The sequence below is a fragment of the Mus caroli genome, unplaced genomic scaffold (assembly GCF_978045245.1).
Source record: "Mus caroli unplaced genomic scaffold, Mus_caroli_1 scaffold_6, whole genome shotgun sequence".
Taxonomy (NCBI): Eukaryota; Metazoa; Chordata; class Mammalia; order Rodentia; family Muridae; genus Mus; species Mus caroli.
Window position 1 is genome coordinate 28,460,194 of NW_028227261.1, and position 13,407 is coordinate 28,473,600.

The 13,407-nt window shown below is 45.4% G+C and overlaps 1 protein-coding gene across 1 annotated transcript in view; it reads right to left on the reverse strand.

The window, feature by feature from the left end:
- The window catches only part of Yars1 (tyrosyl-tRNA synthetase 1), a 29,810-nt gene that overhangs the window by 9,428 nt on the left and 6,975 nt on the right, over nt 1-13,407 (reverse strand). Inside the window, exons 2-7 of the mRNA XM_021159392.2 lie at nt 13,109-13,255; nt 12,798-12,973; nt 9,128-9,257; nt 3,982-4,062; nt 2,147-2,239; nt 242-377 (exon numbers count right to left, since the gene is read on the reverse strand). Of these exons, the coding sequence (XP_021015051.1) occupies nt 242-377; nt 2,147-2,239; nt 3,982-4,062; nt 9,128-9,257; nt 12,798-12,973; nt 13,109-13,255 (763 nt within the window). The remainder of the gene's footprint in view (nt 1-241; nt 378-2,146; nt 2,240-3,981; nt 4,063-9,127; nt 9,258-12,797; nt 12,974-13,108; nt 13,256-13,407) is intronic.

A 13,407-nucleotide genomic window follows, 5' to 3' on the forward strand; every position in this document is an offset into this window, starting at 1 on the left:
GTATCCATCAAAAATCACTGCTTAGAACTCTTTTGTATTCTAGTTTGACACGTCTGCCTCTAGTCTCATTTTGGATTCACCTCCACAGCCTGACAACCCTCTAAAGCCCCACCTGGTAGTGAACACAAGACAACTAAGGGACAGCCCAGTCTCACAACACACACTTTGTATATGGAATCAGGGCAGCCAGCCGTCCCTGCAGGACCTGGATCTTTGAGCCGGCCCTGAGACCCTCTCTTACCAGACTTGAGAGGGAAGAGGACATGTTTGATGAAGGACAGAACCCCGTTGTTCTCCACATTGCCCGGCTCACAGAAGGCTTTCTTCAGCTTTTTCTTCACGTCCTCCTTCTGATCAAGGAGGTCGATTTTGGACTCCTAGAAGTCAGGAGGGAAGAGACCTCTTGTGGTAGAAAATGAGAACACACTCAACTAATATTAACACACACATTATATAATTTTTAAAAGTTTACTTTAGGGGGCTGGTGAGATGGCTCAGCGGTTAAGAGCACCCGACTGCTCTTCCAAAGGTCAGGAGTTCAATTCCCAGCAACCACATGGTGGCTCACAACCATCCGTAACGAGATCTGACTCCCTCTTCTGGCGTGTCTGAGGACAGCTACAGTGTACTTACATATAATAAATAAAATAAATAAATAAATTAAAAAAAAAAAAGTTTACTTTAATGAAGTCTAATCTCTCCATTTTTCCCTTGATGAATTATACACCTTTTCTCTTCTTTTGAGCTAGGATCGCACGTAACCCAGGCTGATGTCAAACCTGCTATGGATGCTCGTGAACTGATCTTCCCATCTTTACCTCTCCAGTGTCAGACTTGCAGGAATGTACCTTTACCTCTCCAGTGTCAGACTTGCAGGTAGGTACTGTTAGGCCTGCTTCATGCAGTGTTGAGTCAATCCCAGGGCTTCATGCATGCTGGGTGAGCACATTACCAACTAAACTATGTGCATGTCCTACCCACCCACCACCCACCCATCCTGAGTAGATATGTGTACACATGTATGCAGGTGACTGGAGGACCAGAAGAGGATGGAGGGTCTCCTGAAACTGGAATGGCAAGTGGTCTTGAGCCACCTGTTGTGGGTGCTGGGAACTGAACCTGGGTCCTCTACAAGAACGTGTGCTCCTAACCACTGAACTATCTCTTTAGTTTCATATAAATTCTTAAAATGGTGTTTGTTTGTTTGTTTGTTTGAGACAGGGTTTCTCTTTGTAGCCCTGGCTGTCCTGGAACTCACTCTGTAGACCAGGCTGGCCTAAACTCAAAGATCTGCTCTACCTCCCAAGTGTGTGGTGTGTGCTACCACTGCTCGGCAAAACAAAAATTTTTAAATAAAGATTTTAGTTATGTGAGGTGGCACAACACTCATTAACAGTTTGAAGCCAGGACTGGTGAGATGGCTAAGCAGGTAACGGTGCCACCAAGGCTGACTTGTAGTGTCCATATTCCTGCCTCAGTCTCCAGGGTGCTGACAGGACAGGTAGACAGTATCACCAAGCTCAGCACAGAAGGGCTGAACTTTATCACAGCCCCAGGAAGGAAGAAATGCGCTCGCTCTGGTCATCAGCAGCACTGGTTACAAGATGGCTGCTGCCTGGCTGGTGATGTACTAAGTGACATAAGGTCATCCTCACAGCACAGCCATTCGGACTCTCCAGTTGGCTAGGTTACTGTTCTTTGCAGTCTTCAATCCATCTTTTGCTGGAGTCTTCTAGATTCAAGAAACAGTTGTGTGTGTGGAGGGGCCAGCAAGATGGCTCAGTGGGTCCATGTTCCTGATGACTTGAGTTCAATCCCTGGTCCCCTCATGGCAGAAAGAAAGAACCAGCTTCCCTAAGTAGTCCTTTGACACATGGGCCATGGCAGGTGTGGATCCACACATACACACAGGTCAATGTCTGAGGATGTAGCTGTGGACGGATGCTTGCCTCACACGGGAGAGGCCCTCAGTCCAATCCCCAAGACAAAATGAATGGGAAGGGAGCAGCACCATCTTTGGCCTGGTGAAGTGCCTCACTGGGAAAAGAACTTATAGATGCAGGCACGCAGGCATGCACGCATACACACACACAGACACACACAAAATAAATAAATGTAAAGTGTAAAGAAATGGTTAGCAATTTACCTCTTCTGACGAGCTCATTTTGCTCCCAGTTAACCCAGGGACCATGGGATTCATCAGGTGGACCCGTTTTGAGTAGCCAAGTGCGGGAAGATACTAGAATGAAAAACACAATAAAAACAAAGCACTAAATATAAGCTAGCCAGGTGTGAGACGCTGTATCAAAGATAAAGCTAAAGGGCTGGAAACATAGCTCGTCTTGTAGGCGCTTGCCTAGCATGTTCAAAGTGCTGGGTTTGACCCTTAGGACCTCACACCTGGGCATGGGGTCTGTAACCCGTTTTTGGGAGGTAGAAGCAATTAGATGCTCAAGGGCATCCTTGGTTACACAGCAAATTAGAGGCTAGCCTAGGCTACAAGAAGTCCTGTGTCAGAAAAGCCAACCTGCTATGCCAGGTACGGTGACATCTGCCTTTAATCCCAGCACTCGGAAGGTGTAGGTAGAGGCAGGGGAATCTATAATTATAAGGCAAACTGAACTTGATCGGAAGTTCTAGCCATCTACGGTTATATAGTAGCAACCCACTTTAACTCTTTTTCCCCTCAAAAAACCTAAATGCTGTCACCCTACCCAAGAGACACTGTACACACTTTCCCATTCATTAAATACATCTGAAAACTATTTCAATATAGTGTGTGTGCATATGCGTGCATGCATGTGCATGCTTATATGAGGGTGCACACGCCCAGGTGAGTACGAGGCCAGGGGCTGACATTGAATTTCAATTTCGTTTTTCAATTGCTTTCCTACTGTATTTATTTTGAGACAGCGTTTCGCGCTGACCTGGAGCTCCATGTTTTGACTGCACTGGCTGGCTAGTGAGCCCCAGCATCCGTGGGTCTTTGCCTCTGCTAGACTGTCACTGTGGACACACGCCTCAGAGCAGGCGTTTAAGTGATAGGTGGTGATTCAGACTCACTGTCCCCTGATTGCAAAGCAAGCACTTTACCCACTGAAGCGTCTCCTCAGCCCTCAGAACGCCCCTATCTAACTCTCTGCCACTGGATATGCTTATCTCTAAATATCTGCTTTAAATGAATAACGTGGTGAGCACTCGCTCACGCGGCTCAAGCTTTATTTACTTGTTCTTGCTCTTAGGTCACGTTTCCCGGAGCAGATTTAGGTCCAAGGACAGGAGCATCTATCTGAGAGTTGTCAAAGTATCCTAGGAATTTGTATTTCTGCTTGAGCTGTTTTCTTTACGCCTTGCCCAAGTCAGGTTTCAAGAAGCTTTGAAAAATTACCAACTACAGAGGCCAGAGAGATGGCTCAGTGGTTAACACCACTGGCTGCTCTTCTAGAAGACCTAGGTTCAGATGCTCAGAAGCCCCAGTGAGTTCAGGCCCAAGAGACCCGACACCGTCTTCTGGCTTCTGGTACATAGACATATATGCAAATGAAATACCCATAATCATTAAGAATAAGAAAAAAAAGATCTGAAACCCCAAACCACACCAACAGCCTTCTCAATGTACTCAAGCTCTATCCAGGCAAAGTACTACGTGCTTGTGCCGACTTCCTCCAAAACCCCGGTGAGCTTCATTTCCCGGACCAGCAGATTCTACAAAAACTCAGGGCAGTGCAAACCAAATGCTGGAGGAGAGAATAGTCCTCCTGACTGGTAGGAACAGGATGGAACCGAATCCAGCAGCGCAGCTTCCTGCGGGTTGGTACCAAGAGTGTGTGGGCTGCTGAGGCAGACAGAGTGGGCTCAGCTACACCTGGTTAGCATGGACAGCCACCATCCAGCGTACTTAGGACCAGTGTGACCATATTATATAGTTGAGTCAATGTCAGCTGTGTACCTCAGAGGTATGAATGAGGAGTGGACACTCACCTTCTCTGCAAAGGTAAAAATCTTCCTCTGATCCACACCGCCGAACTGGGCATCTACTTTTAAGTACTCCTCATCCAAAGCCTGTGGAAAGAAACAGAGTGTGAACACCTATGGTCTTGGTCCCCTATGGTCTGAGCCAGAAAATTTTGAATCACATGAGTTCTCATAGGGTGGAGCCAGGAGAGAAACAAGCAACACAGAGCCTCCCTGGTGGCTCAGAAACAGCTGTGGAGTTCATGTGAGATCATTACTGCACATGGAGTAGACTCTGCTTTCAGGATGCTCAGAGTCTAATTCAGTGTGGGAGGAAGTGATGTTGAAGGTCTCCCACTGAATGAGGCATGTCACATTGAAGATGCCATGGAGCAGTGACTCCTGCCAGCCTGCCAGCCAGCCAGTCACTATGAGTACTTGGGAAGTAGAAGCAGGAGGTTTTACTGAGGTCATGAGTTCAAGACCAGCCTGGACAACACAATAAGACACTCTAGGGATAAAAAGGCCTTCAAAGTTGGGTGTGTGAGTAGTAAGCACACATGCTTACCTTGCATAAGGTCCCGGGTTCAGTCCTGGACACCAAATCCCCACTAAAAATGCTTATGGCTACTTAGCTAAGAGTTTGTAAAGCAGGCTCTTTACCCATGAGGCCCAGAGCTCTGCTGCAATGTGCAAGAACTGATTCTCTCTTTTCACTACGTGGGTCTTGGGAGATGGAAGTCAGGTCATCAGGCTAGGTGGCAAGTGCCTTAACTGTCCAAGCCATCTTGCTGGCTGAGATTCAGGTCTTTTCTGTTGCTTTGCTTTTGAATAAAGTTTCCTTGATACTTTGGAGGCATGGGGAGGGCAATACTGAACTGCATATAGCGCTCATGTCTATAATCCCAGCAATTGAGAGGCTGAAACAGAGACTGCTATGAGGTTTAGAGCAATCTATTGCTATACAGTGAGCTACAGATAATTGCCCCCATTTCCCCAATACCAAAACCGAAACAAAACAAAACCCCAAAAACCAAACCAGTAAAGTAGGAGCACTAACTGAACACTTGCCAGGCCTGGTGCCAGCCCTGTGGATTCAGGGATGAATCAGACCCACTTCCTCCCTGCAAGCTCAATTATCTACTTGGGGAGAGACACGCAAACAGATCATTTCAGCAGAGCATTTAAGGGCTAACTACATGCTCATGTTAGGAACCGGGCCAATACCCATAGTCTAGTCAGCTGGGTGTGGGAAAGTCTTCCTAGAACCAGACTGTGGGTTGGACTTGAGGTTTTTGACTACAAACAGGAGACAGAGTGAGAAGGCAGAGAGTGTGAAGTGTTTAGGAAAATGTAAGTGCCTCACAGTCTGGGAAAGCTGACTTCAAGCGACGTGGTGCTGGTGAGTGGAGAGGTTAGACAAGGAGGCGAGTGCCAGGTATGATGGTTGTAACTGACTGCAGCCTCAGTCCTGCCAAGGCAGAAGCAGGCAGATTCCCATGAGTTCAAGGCCAGTCTACTCTACTTAGAGGGTTCTAATCCAGAGAGAGCTACAAAGACTGTCTCAAAAATTAAAGTAGCTAGAGGAGGTGGTATATACCTTTAATCCTAGCACTGAGGAGGCAGAGGTAGGAATTCAAAGCCAGCCCCCTTCACATAATGAGTTCTAGTCCAGCCAAGGCCATAAAGTGAGAACTTGCCAAAAAAATAAATAAATAATAAAAAGAAAAAAAGCTGGGCCAGGCAGTGGTGGCGCATACCTTTAATCCCAGCACTTGGGAGGCAGAAGCAGGTGGATTTCTGAGTTTGAGGCCAGCCTGGTCTACAGAGGGAGTTCCAGGACAGCCAGGGCTACACAGAGAAACCCCGTCTCAATAAAACCAAAAAAAAGAAAAAAGAAAAAAGAAAAGAAAAAGCAAAAGAAAAGTTGGTAAGACCATGAGTGTCATATTAGTACTGCCTAGAATGCCTTAGTTAGTACTACCCTACCACTGGACAGTTAAGGAAAGATGTGACCAGCACTGAAGAAAGATACCAGTTAGGGACAGAGCAGGGCACAGACTGGAGGCCTGTGTAGGCTAGAGACAGAGAGGCTTACAGCAGCACTAACAGGCTGTTCTAAGAGTCTAGGTGAAAACACCCATGACCCAAAGCAACGGAGATGTGGAACAAGAACAAGGTCAAGAGGCTGGAAGATAGCTCAGCGGTTAAGAGCACTGGCTACTCTTTCAGAAGACCCAGGTTCAATTCCCAGCATCCTCACAATAGCTCACAAATGTCTGTAATTATAGTTCCAGGGGATCCGACCCTCAAACAGACAAAACACCAATGTACATAGAATAAAATAAATTAAAATCTTAAGAGCTGACAGTGTGTGTGCCCACATGTATGTGGAGACCAGGGATGGGTGTTGAGTGTTTCTGTTGCTCCCCACCAGAGGCAGTATCTCTCACTGAATTTGGAGCTCACTAACTTGGCTAGTCTTGTTAGTTAGGGATGGACCAACCTGTCTCTAAGATTAGAAGTTATCTTGTTACAAGGTCAAAACAAATTCATTGCTGTTTTCTGTAGGTCTTGACCCTTTTTTTTTGAAATTTGACATGTTCCACACCCCATACTCTGACCTCAACTTTGAACTGCTAATTAATTGTGAGATGTTCTACCAAGTTCCTATGTAACCAAAACCCTTGTGGCCCCCCTGGCCTTCTAGTTTGGGGCCAGAAGAAGCCCATTCCTCGAGGCTGGAGAGATGGCTCAGTAAGCAGTTAAGAGCACTGACTACTCTTCCAGAGGTCCTGAGTTCAATTCCCAGCAACCACATGGTGGCTCACAACCATCTGATGGTCTCTTCTGGTGTGTGTGTGAAGGCAGCTACAGTGCACTCACATTAAATAAATAAATGAATAAATAAATCTTTAAAAAAGAAGTGTGTACTACCACAGTCAGTTAAGCTTAAAAAAAAAACAAACAAACAACAACAACAAAAATTAACAAACAAAAAACCCAAAAACCAAAACCAAAAACCATTCCTCCTGCAGGGGTTCTTCTCTCAACTGCAGCTTTAGGGAGACAGCCCTGAGAGAAAATAAAGCTTGTTTAATTCAAGGGGAAAAAAAATGGTTTGGCGTTCTTTCCTCTCCTTTGATGAGATCAACAGTCAGCTTGCCTGGGATTCCCTGTCTCTACCTCCCAAGGTTAGGGATTCCAGGCAGGCTCCATACCTGCTCGCCTTTTTAAATTTCATGTGGGTGCTGATGCAGCAAGCACCTTATGCATGGAACCACCTCCTGAATTTAAAAAGCACAATTGGTAAAACAGGGTAGAGAGGAAGAAAGGGGAACACAAAGGCTGAGTAAAAATTTGTTTCCAACAGATCTCTGTGGGCTGGAAAGCTGGCTCAGCGGTGAAGAGAACTGACTGCTCTTCCAGAGGTCCTGAGTTCAAATCCCAGCAACCACATGGGGCTCACAACCATCTGTAATGGGATCTGATGCCCTCTTCTGGTGTGTCTGATGATAGCTACAGTGTACTCAGATAAATAAAATAAATGAGTATTAAAATCCAAAACTAAAACCAAAAAAAAACCCTCTCTGTAATGATGACAGTCCATGTTGGTGCTGCCCGAGCTCGTAGCCATTAGTAGCCACACATGGTTACCATGAACTAGAAAACGATTCAAGAACTAAATGAGATGGAGTTTCTGTGTAACAGCTCTGGCCTGGATCTCACTTTGTAGAGGAGGCTGGCTTCAAACTCACAAGAGTTCTGACTACCTCTGCCTCCCAAATGCTGGGATGAAAAGTGTGCACCATCATATTGGTCAGAAGAGACTAATTAAAACAAACAAACAAACAAACAATAAAACCCAGGTAGAAGTTCATGTCATGACATCATCTCAAAAGAACTAAAACCAAATACTCCTTAGCAAGTGGAGGGAGGGGGGCGGAGGGTAGAGAAATGAATGGCTCAGCAGCTGGGAACACTGGATGTTCCTTTAGAGGACCTGGGTTTGATTCCTAGGCTTCATGGAGGCTCACTACTGTCTGTAGTGACAAGGGGAGACTGGCTTTTCACCCTGAACTCATGATGATCCATCCCCCTGCTTCTCTGTTTCTAGTGCTCAGATTACAGGCCCAGGATGAGCAGTGCGCAGATGCACACTTTTTCATGTGAAACTGGAGATCAAAGTCATAGCCTGTGGAAGCTAGGCAAACACCCAGTAAGCTGACCTACAGTCATTAAAATTGTGCTCATTATATTGCCCAGGCTTGCCCAAACGCCTAGGCTTAAGTGGTTCTCCTGTCTTATCTTTTTTTTTTCTTGGTTGTTTATTTGAGAAAGAGTCTTTCTATGTAGCTTTGGCTTAGAACTCATGATGTAGCCCAGGCTGGACTTGAACTCACAGAAGTCCATCTGCCTCTGCCTCCTGAGTGCTGGGGTTAAAGGTGTTCGCCTCCACACCCAGCTTCTTCTCTAGGAGCTGGGTCCAACAAAGCTGTCTCACCCCGCACAGCTAACTTTTTAATGTTTTCCCTCCTTGTAGTGCTGGAGGCCAAACCTAGGCAAGCATTCTACCACTGTGATGTTTGAAACCCTTTAGTTTCCCCCACTGAAACAGTGTTTACTATTTGTTCTGGCTATCCTTGTTTTGGAATTTGCTACATAGTCTGGGATGGCCTTGAACTCACAGAGATCCACCTGGCTCTTTTTTTTTTTTTTTTTTTTTTTTGAGACAGACTCTGGCTATGTAACCTTGGCCAATCTTGAACCCACAATCGAGCAGCCTTAAAGAACAGAAAAGAAATAGGGGAGATAGGAACTTACAACCCAAGAAGTATCCAGGAAGGAAAAGAGCCAGGAAAAAAGGCATTGTGTTACCCGAAAAGTACATGGGTACACACAGTCAGTGCCCTGAGAGGCTTGCACCCCACCCTTAAAAACAGTGCAGAGGGCTGGAGAGATGGCTCAGTGGTTAAGAGCCCTGGCTGTTCTTCCAGAAGTCCCAGGTTCAATTCACAGCGCTCATATGGTTGCTCTTAACTATCTGTAATTCCAGTTCCAAGGGATCCAACATACTCATACAGACACACAAGTAGGCAAGTCAGCAATACACAGAAAAAAAAATTTAAAAAGTAGAAAGAGAACGTGCAGAATGAGAACACCCTTTTCCTACCTGCAGACCGGGGTACAGCAGACCACTCAGCAAAGGGTGCTCCACCTGCTTCACAACCTCAGCCCCCGCCTTCTTGGCATCGTGTTGTGTGACCACAGAGGACAGTCGGTACACATCCAGTGTGTACTCTCTGAAGAAGAGCAGGAGGAGAGAGCTGTGAGGCAGGCCTCAGTGCCCCAGCAGAATCCTGTAGCACATTCACTGCCCGACCTTAGCACACTCGAAAGATGGCGGAGTCACAGTGCTTCTACAACATCAGATCCACCCACTTAGCCAAGCTATTATTTTATGTTTCTAGTTTTTCTTTTGCTTCTGAAAAACATCCAGCTATTATCTTGTGGCACACTGCATCTTTTCCACTCACCTTTCTCTTCTGGAACCCCTAATCAAAAAAATACAATTTCCCAGTCTTCCTTTAAGACCTTACATTTAAAAAAAAAATTTTTTTTAAAGTATGTGTAAGGAATAATAAACCGGCTGGAGAGGTGGCTCAGGGGTTAAGAGCACTTTGACCTGGGTTTGGTTCCCAGTATCTACACAGTAGCTCACAACCATATCTATAACTCCAGTTGCAGGGGCACTGATGCCCTCTTCTGACTTCTGTAGGCAGCAGGCATGCCAGGGCTGTGCATATACACATGCAGACCAAACACTCAGAAAACAAACCTAAGTAGATAAAGAAGTAACAACTAATACAAAGAATAGTACCTAGCTACAGTTTAAGAAAAATGACTGAAAGTCACCTCGGCAGCACCTAGCGTCCTCTGCGGATTTGCCGTCTTTAGAGGAACCCTTATCGTGAGCCTGCTGCTGCTTTCCAGCTTGGCACTTGTGTCTGTAAGCTGTGTGTCTATACTTGCATACATGGGCACACAGCTTGGGTGCCAGGAAAATACGGATTTACATCTCAAACTGCAGTGAACAATGCCAAACCATTCCCCAAAGTGATTTTTGTCAATTTTATTACCTAGTTTTGCTATTTAAAAATTTTGTCCATTCAGCCACTGCATTGTGATTTCTCACTAGGATTTTTTTTTTTAGAAGTTTATTTTTTTTTTTTTTGGTTTTTCGAGACAGGGTTTCTCTGTGTAGCCCTGGCTGTCCTGGCACTCACTTTGTAGACCAGGCTGGCCTCGAACTCAGAAATCCGCCTGCCTCTGCCTCCCGAGTGCTGGGATTAAAGGCGTGCGCCACCACGCCCGGCAGAAGTTTATTTTTTTTTTTTTAAGATTTATTTATTGATTATATGTAAGTACACTGTACTGTCTTCAGACACACCAGAAGAGGGCGCCAGATCTTGTTACGGATGGTTGTGAGCCACCATGTGGTTGCTGGGATTTGAACTCCGGACCTTTGGAAGAGCAGTCGGGTATTCTTACCCACTGAGCCATCTCACCAGCCCCTCACTAGGATTTTAATCTCCACTTCTTTGACTAATAACCAGGGGCTATTACTTTTTCCCCTCCATATGATTACTAGTCACTTGAGAATTCTAAGAAATACATAACTGAACTTTTTTTTCCTGGATTGCCTCAATTTAAAAAAATGGACTGTGATTTTCATTTAATTAATTAATTGTGGTATGGTCTTTCACAAAAAGGGTCTGGCTAGCCTAGAACTATGTAGATCAGACTAATCTTGAACTCATAAAAATTAGCCTGTTTTTGGCTCTTGAGTTTAAAGGTGTATACTACTATGCCCCACTGATTCTATAATTTTTGAAATACTAGATATTAATCTTTGGCCAATTGTAGTGTGTGTGCACACATGTATGAGATTGAAACCAAGACCTTCTGTGTGCTAATTACACTTCGGCCTATCGCTTGATATTTTTAAAATTTTACTTCTGATGTAGTAGTGGAGGTCTTAATTTGAAATGGGCAGATGCTGGAAATTCTACCCAGGGCTTCATAAATGGCAAGTGTCTGCTCTACCGTCATCCTTTGAGCTTCTGCCTCCCTGGTGGGATCAGACCACGCATCCCAGGCCTGGCTTACAGCTTGTGCTTTTTAAATACTAAAGAGGAGTAAGTGCTCTTTTTTTTTTTTTTTGGTTTTTCGAGACAGGGTTTCTCTGTGTAGCCCTGGCTGTCCTGGAACTCACTCTGTAGACCAGGCTGGGATCTGCCTGCCTCTGCCTCCCAAGTGCTGGGATCAAAGGCGTGCGCCACCACTGTCCAGCTAGTAAGTGCTCTTAACTATAGATTATTTTTCTGGTCCAGAAAATTTTTCTTTTTTTAAAGATTTATTTTATCTTAGTGTATGAGTATTTTGACTGCATATATGTATGAATATGTACCACATATTTACCTGGTGCCATAGAAGTCAGGAAAGGGCACCAGATCTCTGAACCAGATGGTTGTGAACCACCACGTAGGTGCTAGGAATTAAAACTAGGTCCTCTGCAAAAACAAGAACTTTACCCAAGGAGCCATCTCTATACCCCCAGAATCCTGCTGGAAATTGCTCTGTAGACCAGGCTGTCCCTAAGCTCAAGATCCTCCAAACTCTGCCTTCCAACTGCTGGGGTTAAAGGCGGGTGCCACCGCTTGGCTTAGATAGCCTTCATTTTAAAGCAGTTCATTCTTTTTTTTTTTTTAAAGATTTATTTATTTTATGTATATGAGTACACACTGTAGTTGTACCGATGGTTGTGAGCCTTCATGTGATTGTTGGGAATTGAATTTAGGACCTCTGCTTGCTCTGGCCAACCCCAATTGCTCCGGTCCAAAGATTTATTTATTATTATAAGTTCACTGTAGCTGTCTTCAAATGCACCAGAAGAGGGCATCAGATCTCATTATGGGTGGTTGTGAGCCACCATGTGGTTGCTGGGATTTGAACTCAGTACCTTTGGAAGAGCAGTAGGTGTTTTCACCCACTGAGCCATCTCACCAGCCCAAAGCAGTTCATTCTTTAGACTTCTGTGACTGTGCTTTCTATGACTGTACCTTGTCTCACTGCACCTTCTCTGAGACTCAACTTTCCAATGCCAAGCAGTAATCCGTGCTCCACTTCTCAGACACTGTTACACACACCCCAAGAGCATATTTTAACATTCAATATTTATGTCTTTAAAACTGACTCTTGCAAGTAATGGTGTGTACATGACAGCATTTATTTTAAGGTATAGACATCCCTTGGAATCTCAGGATGCCTTCTTCTTTATCAAAAGCCACCAATGTTCAAATCTGTCCCTGATGTAAGATAGTATATCACCCCATGTGCCATGAACCCTGATGTGAGATGGTACAGCATAGCATGTGCCATGAACTCTGACGTGAGATGGTACAGCATCCCATGTGCCACCACAGTAAGAACTGCTGGAAGAAGGCAAAGAACCTCCTCTCACATTTCTTTTATCATTATTTACTGAGGCTAAAAGAGAGGGAGGCTGGGTGTTTCCACCCCTTCCCCAAAGTTATGCGCTTCAAGGCGGAGGCTTTGTTAGGGTTACATTTGTATCTGTAGCAAACAGAACAGTACCTAGGCGTTTCCGAGCCAGTATATTTTTGTTGGGTGGATTAAACCAACAAAGGGTATAAACTGTTTAATGGTCCATAACAGGTAGCATCAAGTTGCTTGCAACACAAACTGAAAGAGTGCCTGGACTCGACAGCCCTGTAATTAGCAAGGAACCCCAGATCTCCGAGGAGCGATCAAGAGCTTACTTGCTGAGCTGGTAGTCGGTGCCTTTGATAAACTTGAGCTTCTCCAAGGGCACGCCAATACTCTCCAGCATGGCCTTGATCACATTCTCATAGTAACTGGTTCGAAGTTCTAGAAGCTCCCAGGGGGCTTTCATGTTGTCCAGGTATGCATGGAGGTCCGCAAACAGGATGGTTACCTGGACAGACACATTAAGAGACCACCAAAGTGTAAACTGGTCTCAACACTTTCTGCCCACTCCCCAACCCTCACCTTGTTAAGAATTTGGTCATTTAACAACGACAACTGCTTGGTTCACAGCCCCGGTTCTCACCTCACACCCTGCCTTCAAGAAGTCAGCGATCTTGGACATGGGTACAAAGTAAGCCACATGTGGCTTGCCTGTGGTGGCCGTGCCCCAGTAAATTTTAAGTTCCCGCTCCTTCAGGATCTCCTTTAGCTTCTCTTCCCCCAGAACCTCCTGTTGTGGAAGCAGAAGAGCGGGTTTAATGCTAATTTCCCTCCCTGCCCATCCTTCTCCCTGCAACCAAAGCCCTGTGTTCAAGCTCACAGCCTGTGGGCAAATGTCACTGGAGTCCAAACACGTTCTCAGTGCCCAGAGCCAACCTGCCC